Here is a 26,190-nt window from a genome sequence, read left to right as displayed (position 1 = left end):
CTTTCTTGAGTTCCTCAGAGTTTGACATTGGAAGCAAAAAGCGTAACACTGTCTGATGTGGACCTCAATGTATGCTGAGGAAATATTTAAGACAATTATAAATGGGGGATGGGGTAAGGGACACAGAGGGAGGTAAGGTTCTATATTCCATTTGTACTGTATCTCAGTTGTGGTCGTGGTTATGGGAATCTACACATGTGATAAAAATGGCACAGAATTAGATACATACAGTGTATGGATGTCCACTTCCTGGGTTTGGTATTTTATTATAGTTATGCCAGCTTTTTGGAAGCAACTGGGTAAAATGTATACAAGACCTCTCCGTACTATCTTTGCAACATCCTGTAAACCTATAGTTATTTAAATGAAAGTTGAAAACATTACAAATGTAGTTCACAAGACATTTCTATTCCTAGGTGAAATATATATAGGTGTTCAATTATACCAGTAGTTCAGTTTTTCTGTGGTTTTGAAAAATTTCAAAATAACGAGTCGAGGAAGAAATGAAATCAAGTCAGAACAAATCAACAAACACAGGGCAAGCCCTCACCAGCAGGTCATATCTGCCACCAGCTGCAAGGATTTCAGATATAGCCCTTTGCCTCCGTCTGATGAACGCCACAAACTGGAAGATGATTCCGCTGTGCTGTTGCACTTTGTAAACCAAGCCCAAATTGATCAAGACCTGTCAAGGGAAATGCCATACAAACGTGTCAAGGGCTCGAGATTTAGAATGTGCAATGCTGAAGACACCATTTTCCATCATCAGCATCAGAACAATCTATTTAGTATAAACAGAATATTCAGTAAGATCTGGCACACGGTCTGTTTAAACTATAGCCTGCCAAGTAAGAGAAGCTCTGTTCTCTTCAAGAATAACCACTTCTCTGAGGCTGACATAATAAGGATTGCCGCACAATAGGAATTGTGATGCTTGCAAAGAAATTCTGATCCAAGCCAAAATTATTACTAGATATCAAATGTTCCAAAATGTAGAAAGCAGCGTTCTTCTGGAAAAATAAAACTCACTAGCAATTACAAAATAAAACCCATTTCCTCCTTGTGCTATTATTAATGCTACAAATCTGTGCTGCCAGAATCAAACAGTTGCCAAACCTGTAACTTTATGCCAAGTTTCTTCAACAGTCCCACAACCTCCTCTAGGTCTTTTAAGCCATACTGCACCAACTGGGCAACACCCGTTTTCTGTTTTATTAATGAATTTATTGTTGGTGTCAGATCTTGCAGCTCTCCCTTCTGCTCAATAAATTTGTAGAGTCGACACAGCTGGAAAGCAAAGAGGCACAGTTAGCTTCCAAAATCCACGGCAAGAAAGACTCACTTTGCAGTGTGTTTCCTACGCGCAGGGGAGCATGGCAGAGCTTTTGTACCTCCGAAAGGGTGGATTTTGTGGTCAAGGGTAATTTTAATCTTTCCCACAATCCCGACTAAGGATTATCCTTTTCCAACAACTCTAAAGCACCTCGCAGAAGTGCTTTAGGTACCTACTCACAGTTAATTTTTAGTCACACACACTTATAGCAAATGCTGACCCCAGCAGAGCAGACCCTGGTACTAGCAGATCCTCCATTACATATTTTTAGGCCACTATTGCTCCCCTTTGCCTTCCTCACACTCATGAATTTCCATTACTACAGGCACGTCAATGGGGGACAGGAAGGCAAAGTCTGACTCGTTCTAATACTACACTGAATTAGCCAGGAATTCCCTGTCCTCGCTTTGAATAATTCCTATTTGTAGCCTTGAGATGCAGTTTGGATACTGTCTCCTAGAGGCAGCGCCTGATTCTTCCTTCTCTCTGGCTCAGAGCTCACCCCAGATCCCAGCTCTCACCAGCTGTACTCCTCGTCTTCCCCAGGAGGGGGCAGTGGCTAATAATGACCCTGGCGCATAGCAGGTGAAAGAGGAAATAACTATGGTCATAAAACCAGAAAAAAAGAATCCCAGGGGCTAAAGTGGAAACTAAGAAACAAAATTATAGCTACTTTGAGACGACAGGCAGGCAGAACCTAGTTCATCTGTAAGTTGGCACGTGGAACCAAAGAGCTGAATGAAGACTTTGTTTAATAATCATAAATCACTTGTATTTTAAAAAAATCTGAAAGTGTTAAAATCTATAATTTCTTTACTATGTTAAAGATAAAAATTTTTAATTTTAAAATTACATCTTTGATTTTAAATTATTTTTTTCTTCTTAATAAAAAATTGTTTCTTTTCAATAAATGTTAACATTATATCACCCCATTAATAAACTACCAGAAGCACTAGAGTTAACACCCCCAGATTCTGGTTCTCACCCTATCATCAACTAACTCCATGTGACTTGGGATAAGTCACACATCTCTTTGGACCTTAGGTGCCTCATCTGTAAAATACGAAGACTGGGCCAGATATTTGAAACTCTCCTGCAATATTTCTCCTCCCTTTTCTAGTATCCTTAGAGTTCCCTTTTAAAATAATGAGAGTACCAAATGCCTATATTAGATACTAATTTTTCCATTTTGAACTACTCACACACACAACTTCAAATTAATGCTTAATATCAAACGACTAGTGGGTAGAGATTTAGCAAAAAGCAAAGAAGCTGACATTTTAGCAACCAATGCAGCTATCATGAGCAAGTGTGAAATATTTTGAAATGAGACATTAGTTCAAAGAACCTTTTGGGCCTGAACCTTTGGTTGGGTAAGGAGTCACTGAACTGGGCAGTTTCTTGGGCAGATCCTTTGTGTCATACACAGGACTATTTCTGCACAGGCTGTGTGCTGTGTACACATCTAGGGTATTATGTAAATACTGTTCTTCATATTAGAATATTATACCATTGGGTCACTTTGTAATTGTTAAGATCTCCTCTAATATTTAACAGTTAAAATGTAATCTGGTTTAATTTCTAGAGCTCCTAGTGCTATGTATCTGGTTTACTTTCCCAACCTGCAAACTATCTGAGTGATTTCTTTAAACCACGGTGCCTGTGAAAGTTGTTTTAAAGAGCTGAGGGTAGACACATGCTGTATGGGTCTTCTCATGGCTTTTAAAGGCCAATATGAATGAAGAAGTTGAAAGCAGTCTGTGGACTCTTTATATCCCTAGCACTGTGCCTGGCACACTGCAGGTGTCCCAAAATCTGAATGACTCTGCCTGGCCTGCGTACGATCATGTATATATACTTTTTAAGTCTTTATTGAATTTGTTACAGTATTGCTTCTGTTTTATGTTTTTGGTTTTTTGGCCACAAGGCATGTGGGACCCTAGCTCCCCGACCAGGGATCGAACCCTCACCCACCCCCCCCGCCCCCGCATTGGAAGGCGAAGTCCTAACCACTGGACCATCAGGGAAGTCCCCGTACAATCATATTTTAATCTATCCCATAAGTGAATATTGCTCATCACCACAGGATTATGTAATTGAGTGTCAGACCAAGGTCGAGAAGGGTTCTGGGAAAGCAAAAAAAAAAAAAAAAACAAAAACTTCTCTTATATAAATATTCAGGAAAATGTAAGAAATCCCTGTTGTTTTCTGCTTTTCAGGGACTGAGTTAAGTGTGGGTGACTGTGTCAAAGATCTGGGCCCAACCTGATGCCTATAGAGAGAAATGACAAACCTGTTTACCCCGTGAGATTCTCCTCATTGCCAATGAGAGCAAATGAACGATTTTAGGAGTAGGAAATGCCCAGGAAAGCAAGAGCTTTAATGCAGCTCTGAGGTGTTAGAAGACCAGGGGGCGGGGGGGGGGGGGAAGCATGGGAGGTGGACAACCAAATGACTTGGCAGAGCTCTGTGCCTCAAACTAGTCCTGAAGCACCTGTTTCAGAAGAGGCCAAGCAGTATGAGGTCTCCTCAGCAGGAGGCTCCACCAAGCACAGCCTTTACCAGGGGTGTGAGAAAGAAGGATCTGGTGATCAGGGAGAAACAGGGTGATTACGGCACATTAAGGGGCAGCATGGAGAGGCATTCTTTGATCACGACGCTGGCTTCTCTTCCCCTAATCCCAGACGTTGCCATGGCACCTATCAACACTCAAGGGGAAAATTGTCTGAGGCAGTCGGGGGCACTGCTGCCTTACTGCAGCGAGAATTTGGTGGCATTTTCTGGTACCACAAAATTACAGAGAGAGCTGTAATCACATTGTTAAAAATGTACTTACACTATTCGATGACAAAGACAGATTACAAAATTTAGCTTCCACTTCTCTCCTCGTCAGCTTTTCCGTCTAATGGGGCAGAAAAAGGTAACAATGAGAGTCCCAAATTTGGCGCTGAACAAGATACAATTTCCAGGCTAATTCTGACAGGTGTATCCTTCATTTTGGACAAATGGCTCCTCATCATGAAGGATGGGTTAACTCTGATTAAAAAACATTTTTTCCCTCCACAATTCACATAAACTATAACTAACATTGTTTTAAAATGTCAATACCCCTGACATAAAAGAATTAATAAGGGGAGAGCTGCACTTGCTGAATGGTGAGGTGACCCAGAGGTGGACAGGCTTAACCAGGGTGCTTATGTTGGGCTGGGAGGGAGTCAACCGATCCCCATCCCCTAATGAAAGCCATGTGCGGACAGGCTCTGTGCGCCGTCCCACGCTGGCAGGCAGGCTGCAGGATATGAACAAGAGTGATGGGAAGCCCTCTGCACCATCCCTGGGGGTTTCTGCCAGCGTCTCTCTGACACTATGTTGTATCTGTCCCTGCCAAACAGCAGCAGCACTTTGGGAGGAGAAAAGAACCACGAAGAAGCAAACAGTAAAGTTAGGGCCCTTGATGTGTCCCTGGCAGACGAAAGAAAAGCGAGTTGAGCTTTTGAGTGTACAAAAAAACAGTAAGCCGTTATGGACTTCCCCTGCTCGTCCTGCCTTAAGCATAGGCTGTCTGGCACTGTTAGCTATTGAATCTCCTGGATGTTCTTATTTTATAATAAATAGGATAATAATAAATAATATTTAACATGAAAAGAAATTAGAAAAGATAAGAAGGATTCAATTCCATCCCAGCGCTGTAATATATAATACTATTTAAGCTTTTCACTGTTTCCCCTCCAGGCTTTGCACACATACTAGAGAGTAACGAACACTGTGATGTGGTTACATGAGGAAGAGTAACAGGAGGTGATGCTGCCCTAGTCCCACAGGAAGGAGGTGATAAACGAGGCCCCAAGAGAGGTCTAAACCAGTCTCCCCCAGTTCAACCAATCCAAGTCTATAAATGACTTTACTGATAAGCTCAGACAGGTTGGAAGAAATAAGGGCAGGGCATAAGTCTTTTACTCTCAAAACTAACACTTCCCTTTCTTGGTCTCTCTAAAGGACAGTAACAGTGCTTGTGAGATTAGAGCGAGTTAATTCATGTAAAGGGCTTAGAACAATGTTTGGCACATAAATATTGAGCATGGCATATGTTCAATAAAGGTTAACTCTTTTTAAAAATTATTACTGGCAAGTATTGGGACCAACTACTCAGTGATTTTTTTGCCTCAAGAAGTAGGTTAGTGAAGAACTCTATTATATTTTAAATTAAATAAGATAATTCAATCTTCAGAAGTTACCCTTAAAAAAACACCCTGGAGGTCACTAGTAGCACAAGGCTTAGTACAGAATAAAAGCTCAACCAACACTTGTTAACTGTTGACAGAATCAAAGCCAGTCGGTTCTTTTACCTTAGAGCAATAAGGGAAGGAGATAAAAGTCCCAATTCAGTTTCATGGTTACATCACTAAGAAAATACCCATGAACTATTATTATTATCCTTCAATATCAACTCAAAGTAATTAAATGCTTACCACAGCATCATACAGAATAACATAGACTTGACTGAGTTTATCTTCTGGGATCCCACAGTGTAAGAGTATTGCTTTCAGTAACATGGTATGGTTCAAGTAAATACTGTAGTTTCTTTCCTAGGATAGAGAAATTATTATTATTTTCATTATAAAAGCAATACATGCACATGACCAAATCTAGAATCTTATCACCAATTCACCAACCTGACACAATGGAAGGACTGAATTTTAGCATAGTGCCTTCTAGTTTACTTTTTCATATACATTCTTCATGCACTGTTGTGGTCAGAGTATAATATAATTTAATACTTTATTATACGCCTCAGAAATACTTTGGTCTCCAGCTATGTTCAAAAGCCTGAGCGAGCCGACACAGATTTCAAAGAGGGAGAGGACCTGGTTCAACAGTGACTGACCTATAAGCCCGGCTGGTGGAATATAAGCACACAAGTCAATCAATGAGCATCTGCAGGGTGGCAAGCCGTGTGCTGAGCCAGGTGCAGTGGGAGAAAGGGCCCCAACTGCAGCTGGATAGAGAGGTCCTTCTGGACAGGGGCACACCGTGACTGATGGGTGTTCACGGTGGCGGGGTGAACAGGGCGTGTGTGCGGGATGGAGAGGAAAGGCGGAGGAGAGCCACCACTGTGCTCACAGCAGTCTCCACTGGCTGGGTAGTCCACAGAGACTATGCAAAGTGAAGCTGATTGTTAAGAGCCTGGGTGTAGGAGGCAGCTGAGGGGTCTCAACATGCTCAAAGCATCCTAGGAATCTTAGGCTAATTCCTCACATTTTGGAAGAATGGATGGAGAAACAACACCCTCCCCCCAACCAAAGAGACAAAAACAAAACCCCTTCTGGTCAAGGCAGAGGTAAGAGCCTGAGATAAGTCTCAAAAGCTACATCAGACTTTCCAGGGTACTTGAGTAACAATGAGATTCACCGCCAGCACCATCTGAGGAGCAGTCCTGCGGTCGTGGCTTTCCCACAGCACGCGGCAGAGGACTCTATCTAGCGGGATAACCTTGGGATGTTAGGATATGGGAAGGAACCTGGAGTGCTGGAAACTCCTGGATGATTTCATAGATAGTGTAGATGATTTCAGCGGTGGGCAGAGAGCTGTTGGTGGTAGAGGTGACGATATCAAACGCACATTCCAGAAGTTCTTTGGGATGAAATCGGTCTAATTTGCGAGGTCTGAACACGCGTTCTATGCAGTATCTGGAGAGAGAAACCCGCATTTCTAAGGTCATTGCTTACTGCAGGGGTCCCCAGCCAGCGGCACAGCAGCAGGTGAGGAGCCGGTGAGTGAGCAAAGCTTCATCGGCCGCTCCCCGTCGCTCCCATTACCGCCTGAATCATCCCCCCCATCACCCACCCCCCGTCCGTGGAAAAACTGTCTTCTATGAGACCGGTTCCTGGTGCCAAAAAGGTTGGGGACTGCTGGCTTACTGGAATTAAATATGTGTAAGGTATTGTTGAATAAGATAAAATAAACAAATGTGAAAAAATTAATCACTAGTATGATTAAGAAAACACAAAGATAGATGTGCCCAGAATAGTCTTGCCTTGTGATCTAGGTTCCAATTCCCGGTGTTGCCACTATTAAACTACTTTTTTTTTTTTTTTTTTAAATGTCTGAAATAGAGATGAAATTACAAACAAAAATAATTTTATCTTAAGTGTTTGCTTTCTACACAGTGATCCCCACACCTTAGGACTTATGAATATTAACTGTTCACTTGGAACTGAGGATAAAAGCATGTAAAGAGCTTTGATTTTGTTTAGGAAAGGAGCTGCAAAGTCGGCTGCCTCGTTGACAGGAATATTGCTCCAATTTATGAAGCTCTTGGTGTTTGACTCCTGTGGTATTTGAATGTACACCAAACCTTTCCCCAGCAGTAAGTGCCTGGAGGTCCTTGGTGTTCAGCATTCCTGCTGGGTTTACTCTACTTCTCCAGAAGCAGCTTTTATGCAGTTACCTTTGTAGGCAGTTTTCACACAGAGACCATTGGCCACTTGTCCCTTCAATTAAATTTTAAAAGGGGCCATCTGTGATCAAGAACAGCCAGATGTTTTTCCAAGCAACTGGTTGTGAAAATAATTAGTCATGTGACTTGGGGACATTTAGAAGGTACAGAATAGACTGTGGGAGCTTCAGGTACCTACCCAACTGCTACATTCCTTCAAAGGGGAGGCTGCCGGTCCTGATCATAGAAAGGGGTACTGGGGCTGGGCTTTTTGACCATTTTCCAAGCTCAGTACTTTAAACTCCAAATTCTTTACTGTGTAAGGATCACAGATGATGTAACATTTTTCCTTGGTTTCTTTCCCACATCCACCAAATGAACCCCCGTTTTTTCTTACCGTTTTAAATTCAATATATTATTTCTTGCCACATATCTTGCAAAAGGAACCTGAAAAATAAAGTTTCAAAGGTCAATGTCAACATGTGCCAACCACCTTTTGTTTTTTTAATAACAGCTTTGAGTTGTAACTCACATACCACAGAGTTCTCCCTTCTAAAGTTTACAATTCAGTGGTTTGTAGAATATTCACAAAGTTGTGCACTGCTTGCCATTCACACCCCTTGGAATGTTCCTGAGTTGGTCAGTCAGCAGCTGACCACACTGCTGGATGTACCGCCAACCTTATTCACTGTGCATTTCTTAGGTTTTTGAATTTGAGAAAAATTCACTATTAAACACACTCTGCTAAATTTTTTATTATGCCAAATTAAAATCAGTGCAAGTTATTTGATTGTGAATTTTTTTGTGTCACTTATAATAATGCAATCAACATGGGTATTACCTCTTTTTTTTTTTAAATAAATTTATTTATTTATTGATTTTTGGCTGAGTCGGGTCTTTGTTGCTGCGCATGGGCTTTTTCTAGTTGCAGTGAGCAGGGGCTACTCTTCGTTGCAGTGCACAGGCTTCTCATTGCGGTGGCTTCTCTTGTTGCGAAGCACGGGCTCTAGGCACGCGGGCTTCAGTAGTTGTGGCACGCGGGCTCTAGAGTGCAGGCTCAGTAGTTGTGGCGCACAGGCTTAGTTGCTCCGCGGCAGGTGGGATCTTCCTGGACTAGGGCTTGAACCCGTGTCCCCTGCATTGGCAGGCAGATTCTTAACCACTGCGCCACCAGGGAAGCCCGGGTATTACCTCTTATGGTGAATTTACTGACTTTCCTGTAGATCTTACAGAAGAAATTCTTAATAACCACTCACTAATAATCACCACAACTTTAAAAACCATTATCAGATTGCCTCAAGAGATCTGACATGGTATCATTAATCAATGGGTCAAATTCTCAAAGGGCAATTACTTTTTATTTTGGGGGACTGAATATATCAGCTCACAGAAAGAGAGCTGATGTTTAAAAATCTGCATTTTAGTGTCCTAATGTCTAGAGAAGAAGAAGCCAGTTTTAAGTATAGCTATGTAAAGGTTTGCCCTTCTATCCTTTCTTCAACAGAGCCCAAGTGTCTGATATGCTACCTACTTACCTCTCACTCAAAATAATCCCAAATCACTTGACTTACTATAAAAGAAAAACTAAATCTGAGGGTATGGAAGGAATTTCTTCTTAAACCATAAAACAAAACACAGATATGCAAAAAAGACAATGCCCTGATTCCAGACCTCCCTCCAGAGAAATACAGTCAAAAGTTCGAGTCTTTGACACTTCACTCGGGTGACACAAACAAGCTGGTAGGTGTCATTGTTCACATGCATGTGGGAACATGTATTTACCTCACACATACTGGGTACACGCAAACACACAGTGCACCTTATGCACACGCTCAGTTGTGCTTTTTTAAACTTTTTTCTTCCTCTATATAATAAAAATGGAATCATATTAGAGTTCCTTTGAAACATACTTCTTTTCAGCTAACAATATACCATGGACATTTCTACAGATCAAATATAGATATGGATCTATCTAAATATATATGTATTTTGATCTTTTACCTCCTTAATATTCCATAATAAATTATTCAACCATTTTCCTATTGGTGAACATGAAGTTTTCAGTTTTTGAGCACTATGATAAATTGTCAATGGACGTCCTTTTAAGGTTCGTATACTGATGTGTTATTTCTTTAAGTAAATCTCTCAAAGTGGGATTGCTAGCTCAAAGGGTATAGTATGTGCATTTATTTTATTAAATACTTTCAGATTATTTTTCTAAAGGTTTAGCAACTTACATTCCCATCAGCAACATATGAAAGTACCCATTTTCCTAAACCCTTGTCATCTGTGGACAATTAAATATTTTTAACAGTCTGATGGGTGAAGTTCAGATACCTTTGCTTTGCATTTCCTTATTAGTGAGGCTGAACATCCTTCAGAAGTTTATCAGCCCTGTGCATTTTCTCTTCAGAGAACTGCCTGGTTATAGCCTTTGCTCATCTCTCTACCTGTAAGTGCTTTCTGTACATTAGGGATATTAACCTCTTGTCTGTTACATGCATGTACAGTAGAGATGGGCTTGTTAGCAGCCAACACCATGTGAGTGATCAACTGGTAAGAGTACGGCTGTCAAAAGGGAACCCTGGGGATAAGAAAGCAAGCATGAGCAAAATTCAGCACACATAATTAACAGAGATGCTTGCTGTTACAAGAATTTAATTGTTCTAGACATTAGCATATTAGAAAGCTACTGAAGACCTAGCCAAGAAATAAAGAAAAAAACTCCATTTATGTGTCTAAGTTGGCCAGGTTAGCCTGCTGTGGTCACCTGGCAAAGCTCAACACTGACATGCAGACGTGGCACCTGCAATACAGGGCTCAGGTTTCTAGGGTCATCAGCACTAAGGTGGATGTACACAGGGTCAAATATTTACCAAATTCCCATAATGCTCTCACCCTGATAACTCCTTTAAGATTATGTTTCCTAAAGGTGACGTTAAGAATATAAGCCTGGGGGGGATGGTGGGGGTCATCCTTTAATACAGGTGCCACCCCTGGGACCAGGCATGGCACACGCGCTGTCAGCAGAATGTTCCCAGCCTCACCCGCAGGTCGAAAGGAAGCATCACCAGCATCCCGCTGTGGTCCATGAATAAGGCAGCTTCATTGTGCTCGTATATTTGCCTATTTCGGGGAAGCAGCAGTGGGGTACACAACTGGACAGCTCCTACACCCAATGAGAAAAAATAACTAATCATCAGGTTCTCATTCTTTCCAGATGCAACTTAAAATGAATACAGACCTGACAGTTGAGTAATCTGCTACTGGGACTGTTGAAATCAGTTTATCTTCAATTCTCTAAATGGAAAGCTCACCTAAGGTAAGTTTGTTAATTCAGTCCTATTTTTGACTCCACAAACCAACTGTATTTTAGCGGCAAGGTTGTAATATTCAAATTTGTTTCTCCTCAACAAGCTGAATTATAAAAATAAGCTTAAATTTCACAGGTGTCAACAACTTAGAACTGAATTTAAAAGTAAAATATGGTTGCACCCAAATCCATTCATAGTACTTTCTGATGAGGAAACTAAACATCTTCTGAGAAGGCACATAATTTTTTAAAAAGGACATACCATGTCTTTTGAAGATGCGGATAATGGTTTCACACACGTGTTGCTGTATCTTGGCTGTACGGATGGAGAAGCTGCCCTAAGATATGACCAATTAAAATGTCATCAAAGCCTAATCAAAGGGATCCCCTACCATACTTTTCTGTGGCTTGCAGTAGGCATTACATTGCTTATTCCCAAGATCAAAAAGAGGTCTCAACAAGTCATTCCCCTTTTGAACATATTCAGGAGAGAAGAAACCACATGTCTTGCAACACGTCCTACTTTAGGAAGGCTGCCTAGGTTTAAAGTCCAAGCTCTTATGTTGATGTATGCCTTTCAGAGAGAGCCAGGCATATAGTACTACACAGTTCTCCCCGAGGACTTTCAGGGATACTGCAGCAGTCAAACACCTAACAGCGTCAAACCCCCTCCCATATTCTAAGGTAATTCATAGTGGGCCTCTTGAAAGCTTCAAGGCCTTTGTGTATTTTGTAAATAACTGTCTTTTTCATTTGTTTCGTATTATAAAAGTAGTACTATTTCACTATAGAAAATTTAGAAATAATAGATAAGCAAAAAACCCCAAAATTAAAAAGTCAGCCACAATCCTGCAAATGTCTAATATTGCCAGCAAAGAAAAACTAGCCCCTGAAATCTATACTGATTTTCCACAAACCTTACCACTGCTTTCTCTACTACTCTTTTAAATTCTATTTTAAGCGTACAGAAACAGAGAGAGAATATAACAAAATATATGTTATTCACTCACCGAACTTTATCAAATTTTAACATTTTGCTATACTGTTTCAGACCGTTTTTGTTTTTAAACAAGAAAATGTTGAAGGCGTTTGAATGTTATGTTGAACATAGATGTTGAATGTTATGTTGAACATAGATGTTGAATGTTAAACCTGCCTGTGCTTCAGAAACCACCTGGGAGCTCTGAGATTGTTGAAGCGCCTCACACTTAGATTCCAAGTCACTAGATCGGATGTAGGGCCTGAGCCTCTGTATCGTCAAAGGGCCTCACAGGTGACTTTGACGTGCAGCCAGCATTGGGAGCTATTGGCTACCGGATCTGGATCTGAGCTGGTTGGGTATTTTTCGCACTGGGCAGCTGGGCCAGGGCTCAGTCTCTAAAAACACCGCTTCTTAATCTCTTTAGTAGGTGGTGGGTCAGGAACCCCTTCAAGTTAAGTGATTAAAAAAAGTGTGGCTCTTCCTGGAATAATGCATATGCACACATTTTGCATATACAGACCTCAGATTACGAGCTTATGTTGGAGAAGGACCTACTGTAGAGCACAGGGAACTATATTCAATATCTTGTAATAACCTATAATGGAAAAGAATCTGAAAAAAAGAATCATATATATCCATATGAATCACTTTGCAGTACACCTGACACTAACACAACTTTGTACATCAACTGCAGTTCAATTAGAAAAAAAAAAAGAACTTATGTTGGAGGCATTAAAGGACTGCATGAAAATCGACGAAGTGACTCCACCCTTTTGTGGACCAGGTGAAGCTCTTTCGAGGCGCGGCTCAGGCCCACCTTCAGTATGTCGCTGTCGTAGGTGTAATCGACGGCGGGGGAGATGCGCTGGGAGAAGGTCTGGGCCATCACGGTGCGGTAGGCCTTCCCGCCCACGTTGGCCAGGGTGCGGTGCAGCACCTCGTGCAGCTCTGACTCCTCCATCTGGGGCGGAGGCAGCAGTTCGCTCCTGAGCAGCTCTGTGGCCGTGGGCCGCTCTGCCGGATCGTGGTTCAACAGCCAGGAGATGACAGATTTCTACAACGAAACCCAGGCACCCCGGGGACGGGTGCAGTGGAAGGTGCTCAGGGATTCTCCTGACAAGCGGTGGTTGGTTCAGGTCCAAAAGAGACACACTTCTTCCACTTAGTTGGTGCATGTTAACTGGTATTTCTGAAATCTCTGAATTTGTCATTCTCCCCCTGTAGTTCATTATGGTCACAGAATTGTGCAACAATGTAATATGAGTCTTTCTTAAAAGAGGCCCTTCTTATACTTCCCTGCCATAAAGGACCAAAAAACCCTCAACTCAACAACTACATAGAAGCAGAAGTTAGAGACCTTCTAAACACTGTATCTAAACTACTGTATCAAAAACGATACAAGAATATAAAGCAAGTATTTTTAGGTGCTTAATTTTAGTATAAACTATAACGCGTAGGAGCTTCTAGAATCTCTAAAGCAGTATAAAACAGCTTTTCATTTTTCATTCTCCATTTATGTTATCTGTATTGATACCATTCCCTTGAATTCTCTTATGTTACTGGTTTATTATACCTTCACAGCTATTACCTGATTAAGCAGGGAACTATTTGAAGGCAATGTAAACCTTTGAAAGGCTCCATAATGATTCTGTAATTCTTTTGTTTATAATGAAGATTTATAAGGAGTTAGAGGAATACCTGAGATCAGAAAATCTCAATTTTTAGATGAACCTCATTAAGCATTTTCTAATCATGTAACTTTAAAATACCCTCCCCCAAATCCCTACCCCTGGTTTTAGGCTAAAATAAAAACACAGGTAATTATTTTTCACATAAAGAAGGAAACTGACATGATATAACTTTATGAAAATTTATGTTAAATTAAACTGGTAAAAATAATATCCTATTCAGCAAAACAGACTGTATGTAATACTGCTTAATTTCTGTATGTGGCAACAACTGTGTTATACTCAGTCTACAAGCATTTTCTATGCTGCCCCCTTTCGGATAAAAAGCAACAACGTGACGTGGGAGGTGGCCGTGGCACTGCTTGTGGTGCTAAGTTTATACAGCCCAAATGCAAATGCTCAAGGGTGCCCGGTAAGTCCCTGTGACAGGAGGGCAATCACTGTCATGACAAATGGTGTGCATAGTTGCACTTTTGTCTGTGGTTTAAGTTCCTACACCACCACAGCTGCCAACATGAGGAAATAATGAATAAGACTGACCTTGTTACAGGGAAAGGCTGGGATATGAATATTTACTTATGACACCCCAAAACATGGGGAACAACTCAGTTCGAATCAATGGTAACAGCTAACAAAAGAAGTAGAAACACAACTCAATGTATTTTCTAATGGTTCTTTACTAATTCAATAGTTGAGGCAGAATGGGTCCCTCAAGCCATAAACAAATGTCACATTAAACGCTACTGAATTATAGGATGTTAGTGCTAATATAAATAAAGGGTACTTAATACCTTTATTTTACAGGGGAGGAAAATTAAAGTCTAGAAAAGTTAAGTGACTTGTCCATCCAGATACATAACCAATAATCAAGAAACAGCAAATTAATGCAATGTTCTAGCTAGGTTTCTGTTCGCAACATTAATAATTTAAATAAGGGATTTTGCCTTGATTATAATTGTTCAGAAGTCAGTTTAAGGAATAAACTTCTACATGACAAGAGTATTAACCATGGAAGGCTTCACTAAGACAAAAAGCCAGCATTAAGAAGAAAGGTACACCAGAAGCACTATAATAAATTCACTAATGATTCTTTCATATTAGCCAGATGCCAATATTTACTATGACATGAGTTACACACACACACACACACACACACACACATACACACACACACACACTTGTAGTATGGAAGAGAAATTATTTTGTTTTAAATTACTGTAACATCTGGCTGTCTAGTCTTCCCCTTTACAATTTGAGCTACTTTACCATAAGACAGAACAAAATTGTAGTTTTAAGATATATTCTTCTTTTCTTAAAGTTCCAAGCTTTATCTAAAACAATGAGCTGTAAGAGCATTCTCTTTTTTTCAATAGCTAAGCCAAGGGTCCAAACAGTACTTCAAAAGCATCATGAATCACAAAAAAGAACCCTGTAGTTTGTTAATTTTCTATGTCAGCCCTTGGCATTTTTATGGTGTATTTCAAGTCTAAATACATTTTAAGTACTCCATCTTTCGATATTTTTTCCCCACGTTGTTCCCATGACACAAGAGAATGAGTGGCAGAAGATTACTAATTGAAGAAGAAGAAAAAGAGTAATTAAAACCCAAGAGTGAGAACACAGTAATTAAAGCATCAGAAAATTACCTGCTTTGTATGCTCTCCATCATCGAAGTCTTCTGGAAACTTAGGCGAAGTAGGCTAAAAAAAATATTATATTCAAATCAGCAAGTGCTTGGCAGACTGCCACAGTGAAAGCATTTTATTCACCAGAGGTAAGAAAATCAAATACAGAAATGAAAATTTGCTAACAAGGGAAGATGGATGTGAAACTCATCGTGAAACCCAACGCCTATCCTTCCAAGGACATTCATATTATCTTAATACTTACTTCACCCAAATGACAGCCTAGGTGACAGAAAGCACCTCATTTGAGGACAAAGTATTTAAAATCTAATGGCTTCAGGGAAAGACAAAGTAGCTTTATTAAACAAACAGATTAAAAAAGGGTAGAAATACCAAACCATCAATACCGAGTAAGAGAAAAACAACACAAAAACCTCTAGCCCCAAATTTCTCACCTTTCTGGTAAATAAGACCTCAGTTGTAACATTAACTTGGCAGTTGAGATATTCTTGAAATGAGGGAACAAACATGAATTTTAGACTAAGGAAAGGCACTCCACCAAGGACATAGTCCTCGAAGAGCATTCCAAGTCAAGGCAAGGACACAGTAATCACTTCATGTCTTCTGATACATTATGATACATTATGAACACAGCTGCCCTCTGATACATTATGAACACAGCTGCCCACGCTGTTCTGGCAGTTAAACCATTAAACTCTTTTCCAAGATATCTAGTGGAGTATTCTTAGTTAAGCTGTATGTGATTTACCCGGAGTATTCTTAGTTACGCTGTATGTGATTTACCCTAACAGACATGCCTGCTTGGCTCTGCTCAGAAAGGAAGAGGAAGACTCTCCGTATCTCTTGCTCATGAATATGTGAATCTAAATCACCCTCACTCAAACCTTATTCTCCACTGTCATCTTAATGCCATTTCCAAGAGGCATCTTGGACCTCGCACACTAACATGAGTCCCTTTTAGTTTGGGCAATGACAGTTTAGTTTGGGCCAATTGATCCTTTGGGCGAGGATCAATCCCAAGAAGACAAATGGAGATCTCACTGGGAAAAAAATTCAAGTGGCTGACATTTTCCCCAGACCCCATTTACCTTCTGGTCATGGTGGTATTCTTTAGGCATTACTACACCAGGTCCATTCAGCTGGAACCTTTAATTTCTAGAGCTACATATCCATTATCCTTATAACCCATTCCCACTGCTGTAACTATATTGATATTATGCAAAATTTTTGGATTCCTCCTTTGCTTTAAAATCAAGAGTAGAGATAGCCTCATCCACCAGAGGGCAGACAGCAGAAGCAAGAAGAACTACAGTCCTGCAGCCTGTGGAACAAAAACCTCATTCACAGAAAGATAGACAAGATGAAAAGGCAGAGGGTTATGTACCAGATGAAGGAACAAGATAAAACCCAGAAAAACAACTAAATGAAGTGGAGATAGGCAACCTTCCAGAAAAAGAATTCAGAATAATGATAGTGAAGATGATCCAGGACCTTGGAAAAAGAATGGAGGCAAAGATCGAGAAGATGAAAGAAATGTTTAACAAAGACCTAGACGAATTAAAGAACAAACAAACAGAGATGAATACAATAACTGAAATGAAAACTACACCAGAAGGAATCAACAGCAGAATAACTGAGGCAGAAAAACGGATAAGTGACCTGGAAGACAGAATGGTGGAATTCACTATAAAGGAGACAAGAATATACAATGGAGAAAAGACAGTCTCTTCAATAAGTGGTGCTGGGAAAACTGGACAGCTACATGTAAAAGAATGAAATTAGAACAATCCCTAACACCATACACAAAAATAAATTCAAAATGGATTCGAGACCTAAATGTAAGACTGGACACTATCAAACTCTTAGAGGAAAACATAGGAAGAACACTCTTTGACATAAATCTCAGCAAGATCTTTTTTGATCCACCTCCTAGAGTAATGGAAATAAAAACGAAAATAAACGGACCTAATGAAACTTAAAAGCTTTTGCACAGCAAAGGAAGCCATAAACAAGACGAAAAGACAACCCTCAGAATGGGAGAAAATATTTGCAAACGAATCAACGGACAAAGGATTAATCCCCCAAATATATAAACAGCTCATGCAGCTCAATATTAAAGAAACAACCCAATCCAAAAATGGGCAGAAGACCTAAATAGACATTTCTCCAAAGAAGACATACAGATGGCCAAGAAGCACATGAAAAGCTGCTCAACATCACTAATTATTAGAGAAACGCAAATCAAAACTACAATGAGGTATCACCTCACACCAGTTAGAATGGGCATCATCAGAAAATCTACAAACAACAAATGCTGGAGAGGGTGTGGAGAAAAGGGAACCCTCTTGCACTGTCGGTGGGAATGTAAATTGATACAGCCACTATGGAGAATAGTATGGAGGTTCCTTAAAAAACTAAAAATAGAATTACCATATGACCCAGCAATCCCACTACTGGGCATATACCCAGAGAAAACCATAATTCAAAAAGACACATGCACCCCAATGTTCACTGCAGCACTATTTACAATAGCCAGGTCATGGAAGCAACCTAAATGCCCATCGACAGATGAATGGATAAAGAAGTTGTGGTACATATATACAATGGAATATTACTCAGCCATAAAAAGGAACGAAATTGAGTCATTTGTTGAGACGTGGATGGATCTAGAGACTGTCATATAGAGTGAAGTAAGTCAGAAAGAGAAAAACAAATACAGTATATTCATGCATGTATGTGGAACCTAGAAAAATGGTAGAGATGAACCAGTCTGCAGGGCAGAAGTTGAGACACAGATGTAGAGAACAAACGTATGGACACCAAGGGAGAAAAAAGAGGGGGGGTGGGGATGGTGATATGCTGAATTGGGCGATTGGGATTGACACGTATACACTGATGTGTATAAAATTGATGACTGATAAGAAGCTGCTGTATAAAAAAATAAATAAAACAAAATTCAAAAATTAAAAAAATCAAGAGTAATCTCAAAATATTTTTAAAAAGGATAACCTAGCAATATCTTCAAGTATGATTCCAAAAATAAATAAAACTGGGGTAAGTTTCTTATTGTAAGTGCATAAGCAGAGGTGGATTTCCATTTACTAGAAATATAGAAAATTATAGTAGGACCACTTCTTTCTATATTATAAATACCAGAAAAATACCCTGCATCAAATTCTAATGTCCGTGCTAAGATTCAGGTTATTGGAAACTGAGGCATTAAAACATCTGATACATACATCTCTGAGTTGGTTGAGAACAAAGATCCTTTCTGAGGCTGTGATCATGGGATGATAGCACATCTCAAAGAAGATAATTCCCAGGCTGAAGAGATCCACTTTCTGAGGAGGAAAAAGAATTTTATTTAGAGCCTAGATATGAAAGCATAATCCACTAGGGAATTATAGGATGAGCACTGTTAGTTGGGATGTTTGCATAAGTGAAAATAAGCCACACTAGAAAAAATTCGCTTTGTTCTAAAAAAAAAAATTATAGGTGTAAAATATAGATGAGAGACATATTTATTTTTAGATGATAAAATATTTGGCATGACTTCAATGTTTTTCTTAAAAATTAATTGTAACTGGTTCAGCTATACACATAGACATAGATAACCACTGGCCACACACTGAGGATAATCACTACAGAGCAAGGACAACCGAGATCTGTTGAAAGAATTTGCTTTGCATCTTTACTAATCATTGCAAAAGGGAAACACAGACCGCACTCTGCAGCTGATAGCAAAGGTCAGCTACTGATTGCAAAGCCATACCAACGAGGTCAGAAGCATAGCACAACAGAAATATCGTGACGACGCCTAACAAAATATGGAAGTCTAAGTAAAGAAGGTAAAAGGGCATGTCAGTGCAGAGTCTCAGGTAGGGAGCTGTCGAGGGGAAGAAGGAGGTCAGAAGGCCCTGTGCCTGCGGCAGCTGAGCACAACCCAGCTGAGCGGGAGACTGCTCGTGGTGAACTGCACACAGGCACAGGAGCCACTTTCAAGACAAACGTCAATGAATTTGGACTCAAGGATTAGTAGGAGAGCCTCTGCAACCAGTGACCTCCAAAGTCTTAAAAACAAACATTCATTGTGTCATTTCCTACACATGTTAGCGGTAGAAAAATGTACATACTGAACGGAACATACCGAAAAGCACCAAGAATACAATAGCAACCACCCATAATCCCACTGCTTAAGGATATTTACAATTGATGGCTAAGATACGCCCTTTTGGTGGGTTTTTTAAAATGTCTACATGCACACACACACTATAAAACTAGAACCACACTGTCGTTTGTAACTTTTATTCCCTTAATATAGCAAGAATATCTTTATACTATAATGTCATTTTTCTAAAACCGGCCTCTGATATTTTAATGACATATTCAATTACATGGATGTCCCATAATTTATTTAACCAGTTCCCTATTTTTTAAATGCTTGTTATTTTTCATTGTTATAAACAACGCTGTGACAAACCCCTTTTACACCAATCTTTTTGAATGTCCCTGGTTGTTTCCTTAGGATACGTTTCAAAAGGTGGACATGCTGGGCCAAAGGGTAAGGTCCTTTTAAGGATTTCATTATACTCTTACAAACCAAACGCAGAAAGATGACACTCACGGTGCCTCCCCCTCCGTCAGGGTGGGCGTGTCCATCTCCACACACCCCCACCCTCACCAGGTATTTGGAGGTCTGCTTCAACTCTGTCACTACCAAGTGCTCCCTGTCAGAACCAAAACCCAGGCTTCAGTTGCCACTGCTAGCTTGAAAATATGCTTTAATGTGAATTGCCTGCCTCACGTATTTTAAAAATTCAGCTCTACGGTCTTGCCCGAGGTGATCTCATCCAGTCTCATGGCTTTAAGTCCCATCTGTGTGCTAATGGCTCTCAAATTTATACCTCTGACTCTGATCTTTCTTCTGAACTCAAGTCTTGAGTCCCTAACAGCCGACTGGAGCTCTCTAATCGGATTTCTCATCAGGCATTTCAAATTAAACATGCCCTAGACGGAATATTCCTGCCGTCTTCTCCTCCATCTCCCAGGTCTTTCCTCATGGTTCCTCAGCTCAGTCAACTACCCTTCCCCCAGCCACTCCAGACAGAAACCTGAGCACTGTCCTGTTTTCCTTTCTTTTCCTCACCCAACACCCACTCCATTAGGAAAACCTGTCAATTCCCCCCCAACATGTATTTCACATCTGCACACTTCTCCCCGTCTCTACTGCCACCACTCTGGTCCCCGCTCAGCCGCCCCACCTGGACTCCTGCCAACCCTCCAGCAGCAGCTAGAGCGAACTCTCTCGCTCAACATCATTCAGGCGCTGCCTGCGCACATCGCTTCTCATGGCTAAGCTGGCCCTGCATCATCTGACCCTGGCCTTCCCTTCAGCTTCGCTTCGTGCCTCTCGCCCTCATAGCTCTCACCACGCTGCAGCCACACTGACCCTCTCTCTGACTGTCCTAAGTGCGCCACGCTACCTCTCACCCAGTCTTCTCTCTGTGCATGCTATTTCCTCTGCTTACCCCTCTTCTCTCCCAGCCAAGCTCCAGCCCCCAACTTTGCATGGCTTCTCCCCCCTTTCCTCCTTTATCCTGAAACCCATCCTCTTGGGGAGGCTTTCTCTAGTCAGTCGACCTAAAGATGATGTCTTTTACTGTTCTCTGGTCACTGGACTCCATTTCTTTTCTTCTTAGTTCCTACAGAGTTTGTGATTTAAAAATTTTTTATTTGTTTACTGTCTGTTTCATCCACCATCATCCACCAATGGACAAGCTCCCGGAGGGCTGGAATAAGATGTCTTATTACTTGATTGCCTTGTTCCCTGTGTTCCTGGGGCCTGGCCCAGGACCAGTTAGTTCAAATCTTCTTTAGATGGATGGAGGGACTGTAAGCTCCCTGGCAACAACAGTGCCAGCTTCAGACACTGTCCTTGGGCATCACGTGTCCTATTTGGAGCAGTCGCTCAATAGACATGTGGATATATATTGAGTGAATGAATGTTCCTGACTATTTCAGCTGGTAACTAAACCCCAAATGCTGTAATCTTGATATTCTTACTATTATCTCTCTCTTGAGATCTTTCCTTTTCCCCAAAAACCTTCCTCTTTACCTGGTTGTATGCAGATTTGGTGCTGCCTTGGACCTCTGGGCTTACATATAAAGCAGTGCCAACCATCCCAGTCAAATGACCTGCATGGAAGAAGGCAGAGGGAAGGATTACCAATAACAGGACTTAGAGATAAGGCAAATTTTTAACAAAACAAAACAAAAAAAGTTTCTTAAGAGTGAGACATGGTCTGTTAACTGTTTACACTATTCACAGGAAGAAGCAGCATGCATTTCACCAAGCTATTAACCCTAAATCATGGATGGCCACACACTTTGTTCCACACTGGATGGCTCTGCTGTGGTAAAGGGGCAGTGCCAGGCAGGAAGACCCCAGATGGCCCAGGTCATGAGGTAACCTCCTATTACCACCTGGGGTCAAAGTATAACTGCCTACCCAGAGGAGTAAATTATTCTAATTGAAGGTCTAATTTCTTAGAGTTCTGAAGAACAATCTATATATAGTGAAAAGGGAAAAAAATTAAAGCATTTCCATAATTTTGTTAATTTAATGAATAATTATAATGTGCTTTAGAATAAAATCTTTACAAATGAAAAAAAAGGTTTCACTTTGAGAAATTTTATTCTGTACTGCATATTTAAAATTTTCCTGGACTTCCCTGGCGGTCCAATGGTTAGGACTCTGCGCTTCCACTGCAGGGGGCACGGGTTTGAACCCTGGTCGGGGAACTGAGATCCCACATGCTGCACGGCGCACTCCCCCGCCAAAAAATAATAATAAAATGAAATTTTCCTAAGAGGGTAGATCTTATGCTAAGTGTTCTTATCACAAAATTAATAATAATAGTAACAATAAATAAGAGGGCAGGAAGAAACTTGGAGGTGATGGATATGTTTATGGCATAGACTGTGGTGATGCTTTCTTAGGTGTGTATGTACCTCTAAACTCCTCAGGTTGTATACATTACATATGTAAATTTTTTTATGTTAAAAAAAGATAAAAGAGAAAAAAAAGAAATTTTGTGGATTGCTTGTTAACACACTAATTAAATATACAGTCTTCTGGATTTACCTGAAGGGTCTGATTTAATCAAGTGATCTCCTGATGTATCATCTTGTTTGCCGTCAGCCTAAAAATTCAAGTAGCCAAATAAGAAATTAAAATGTTATATTATTCCACAGGAATGGATTATCATTTCTAAATGAAGACTGACTGAAAAATATTACACAGAAACCAGAATAACTATAATAATGCTTTTTTGAGCTTTAAATTTTTTTTAGTTTAGTTAGCCTACTTATGCAGGGCTCACTGGAAACCCCAATGAGATCAAGGAGAAGGGCAATTCACTGTAGAACTCCTTCGTGGCAGAACCCCCTGAAAACTTACCTAAACTAATTTATTTTCGTATTTCAAATGCCAAAACAGAATCTATTTACTGGGAAGAGTAAAGGTATATTAATAACAACAAACTCACTTTCTAACTTTTTTAATTTTCCCACTGGGTCAATTTTTACTCTTTTTTCCTAGAGGCTGGTCACCAAATATGTTCCACTGTCACTGCTAATACCTCTTAGGTAGCCTCACTTCTTCCACTATATCTGTGACAGCCCTGTTTCCCGCATTCCCCTAAATCACTATTTTTTGGACATCTCTCCACAGATTCCTATCACGAGCACTGCCATCAATAACAAGAGCTCTAATATTCGTAGAGCCAGGCAATGTTCCAGGGCTTTACTTATATTCTTATTTTATCCTGGTGACAACTTTGAAGCTGGTACTTGAATTAGGCACATTTTATGGAAAGGATACTAAGAGGTTAAGTAACTTGCCCAAGGATTCTAGCCCAGGGCAGTGGGCCTCCAGAGCCTGTGCTCTTATCTACCTCCCTACTATTACAGCCTACAGATATCAAGTTACATTTGTTAGTCTGGGGATCAAATCCCCAAAGAGCCCTTCCTTGGTCTCAGCACTCTTCAAATTCCCCAGTGCTCTGGTCAGGACCATGTCCTTACTGTCCCCCTTCCATTTCCTCCCTCTCTGCTCCTTCTAACCTCACCTTCTGATTTAACCCCTGAGGTTTTTCTCACCATTAATCCAAATCCTAGTTTCTTTTTTTGACCACCCTTATAATTAACTGCATTTACCACAGATTTTGGTGCCTAATCTCTGGCTTATGATGTTAAGTAAAACTCTTCCCCCAGCACTCAAGGCCTGACACCTCCAGGAATCCCCAACCTTCAAGCATCTTCTCTCACTGCTCCCCTACACCTCATAGTTTCAACCAACCAGACAACATGCTGGCCTTCAACAATCATGTCTGCTTACCCCAGGGCCTTTGCTTATGCTGTTCTTTCTCTCGGGAAACCCCTACCCTGGTGTCACCATGCCCTGCCCTCAATCTCAGCCTACTGGACTCTCACCATCCTTTAAGGCTCATCTGAAATGCTGTTTTCTTTATACAGCCCTTCTTGATCCTCATAACCATATGCAAATTTCCTCCTGCTTTTAAGTCTTATATGACTATTTCTCTCACCTCACATTATTTTAGCTTTGTAGGTTTAACACCTACTCTACAGTGTTGTGAAGAAGAGCGTTAATACTTTCTGATTTATGTTGTCTAGAACTCATTCTTCTGATGTTTTACGGTTTTTGAGCCTTATTTCCTTAAGCTAACTAAAAGCCCATCGAGTGTAAAGCATCTAGCCCAGTGCCTGGCATGGTAGACCAAAACACCAAATTGTTTCATAAAGTATTTCATGCCTTTGACCTAAATATCACCCACAAACTAATAATTGTATGTCTCTCAAGTGGAACGTACTCACTAAAACGTATTCACAATTTCAAAGCCTGCAGGATCATTTGCAGCTGCCCCTTCAGACTTGTATACTTTCCTGGGGATTACACAGCAGAGTTCAGGGAATTCATAGTCATGAGAATGTTAGAAGACAGGATAGTTAAGGCACATGGGTCCATTTTCAGGCACATTTGAATTAAAAAAATACTCACAGCAAAGGCTAGATGGTCTGTCGCCAAACCAAAATCACCTATTTTTACATGGTCATCAGAATCTAAAAAAATGTTGACAGGCTTCAAATCTCGGTGAATCATTCCCTGATGGAAAAGAGCAAAGAAACCAACAACGTTTTCCCAAACATAACTTATATCATACCTGTTTCCTCATTTGAAAGGCCAACCTAGTGATGAAAACTGGATGAGGTCTTCTCATGCAGACCATGCTAGTCCAGGCTGTCTGACCTCCACAATGTCTCCCAAATGTCCTGCCAATGACCTTGCCACCCTCTCCCAATCTACCTGCTGGTGGTCCTGATCAGGTCCAATCCAAATGGTGCCCTTTGGCATCCAAGACCCCTGTCTATCAGGTTCACCGTGATCTTTCTCTCTACTGCATCACAAAACCCTTGCTCTGGTCAGGGAGACACACACCATTTTCATTCCTTCTTCTACTCCTTTCTTCAGGCTACCTGCCCTGCCTAGGCTTTTCTCCACTCATTGGAACTGTACCAATATTTACAAGTGCCAACTTATTCACGAAGACTTCCACAGTAATTCTAATAATTCAACTTTGCATTCCCAGCACACCAGGTAAGTGCTCAATGATTACTTGTTACGTGAACACTACTTTCTCCCCTTCCTAATAGCATCCTCACCATGCTTACTGTTTCCGGAACTATAATACAGGAAATAAATGTAATAAAAACACTTTATGGTGTGATCTCTCTTACTGTTACATGAAGGTAAATTTCGGCTCCCTCAAAAAAACAGGAAGTCCCTCTCAAGTATGGGGTTTGTCATACACTTGTGCCTTTCTCTATTTCTAGGTTTGGCACGGTGTTAGACACCCAACAAATGGTTGGCAGGTACTGAGCAGATTAGATGGCAAGGAAGACAGCGCACGGAGCACGGTTCTAGGACCCCAGGACGCTAGCACAGTAATAGAGTTCTAATGACCTTCATTAGAGCTCATTTTCATGTCCAACCTTGCAAATTCCACTTCCACCGAATCATTTATAAACTAGACATCTGTAAATTATAGTCCTGGCTTTTTAGTATAAATATGGTACAGTATAAATATTTTAAGGTTAAAGAAAATTGACGCAAAGGAAAAAACGTATTTACACTAACACATTAGACAATCCCACTTTTTAAAATGTAAGCAGCGTTTCATCTTGAAGCTAGGTCCATTAGCATTTACATCGTGATGACAATTTCTAGTTCTGCAGTGACATTTTATACATGTGGCAAACTATGTTAGTCTCATCTCTACCCTTGCTAGATGACTTTCTAATTTTCCCATGTTCCTAGGAAAGGTAGCACTGAGTCAGAATCACATATCTTGGCAGGTATTAATCACACTCTCACTTTATCTAAACCACTCAAGGAATCATCCTCAAGTTCCATACATGTTCAATTATTTCCACCTAACCCAGAGGCTGGCAAACTTTTTCTGCAAAGGGCCAGATGGTAAATCTTTTAGGCTTTATGGGCCACACAGTCTCTGCCACAACTACTCAACTCCACAGTGGCAGCACAAGAAGAGCCACAGGCAACACATAAACTGGTATGGCCCTGTTCCAATACAACGTTATTTATGGACACAGTTGAATTTCATAGAATGTTCAGGTATCATGAAATATTACCCTTCTTTCAATTTTTTACAACCATTTAAAAATGTAAAGGCCAGTCTTAGCTCACAGGCTG

The 26,190-nt window shown here is 40.6% G+C and overlaps 1 protein-coding gene across 6 annotated transcripts in view; it reads right to left on the bottom strand.

The window, feature by feature from the left end:
- The window catches only part of EIF2AK4 (eukaryotic translation initiation factor 2 alpha kinase 4), a 108,237-nt gene that overhangs the window by 18,997 nt on the left and 63,050 nt on the right, over nucleotides 1–26,190 (bottom strand). For all 6 annotated transcript variants that reach the window (XR_014242518.1, XM_082384915.1, XM_082384916.1 and 3 more), the window contains 14 exons: nucleotides 24,478–24,582; nucleotides 22,543–22,600; nucleotides 21,514–21,593; nucleotides 18,638–18,739; nucleotides 15,399–15,452; nucleotides 12,882–13,118; nucleotides 11,345–11,420; nucleotides 10,817–10,938; nucleotides 8,167–8,216; nucleotides 6,852–7,020; nucleotides 5,803–5,919; nucleotides 4,170–4,235; nucleotides 1,117–1,287; nucleotides 551–685 (listed from right to left, as the gene is read on the bottom strand). Coding sequence is in view for 5 of the 6 variants with exons in the window: in XM_082384915.1 (XP_082241041.1) it covers nucleotides 551–685; nucleotides 1,117–1,287; nucleotides 4,170–4,235; nucleotides 5,803–5,919; nucleotides 6,852–7,020; nucleotides 8,167–8,216; nucleotides 10,817–10,938; nucleotides 11,345–11,420; nucleotides 12,882–13,118; nucleotides 15,399–15,452; nucleotides 18,638–18,739; nucleotides 21,514–21,593; nucleotides 22,543–22,600; nucleotides 24,478–24,582 (1,542 nt within the window). In the remaining variant the exon portion in view is untranslated. The remainder of the gene's footprint in view (nucleotides 1–550; nucleotides 686–1,116; nucleotides 1,288–4,169; nucleotides 4,236–5,802; nucleotides 5,920–6,851; nucleotides 7,021–8,166; nucleotides 8,217–10,816; nucleotides 10,939–11,344; nucleotides 11,421–12,881; nucleotides 13,119–15,398; nucleotides 15,453–18,637; nucleotides 18,740–21,513; nucleotides 21,594–22,542; nucleotides 22,601–24,477; nucleotides 24,583–26,190) is intronic.

Source organism: Balaenoptera borealis (assembly GCF_965194805.1).
Source record: "Balaenoptera borealis genome assembly, chromosome: 3".
NCBI lineage: Eukaryota > Metazoa > Chordata > Mammalia > Artiodactyla > Balaenopteridae > Balaenoptera > Balaenoptera borealis.
This window is presented reverse-complemented; position numbering and strand designations above follow the sequence as displayed.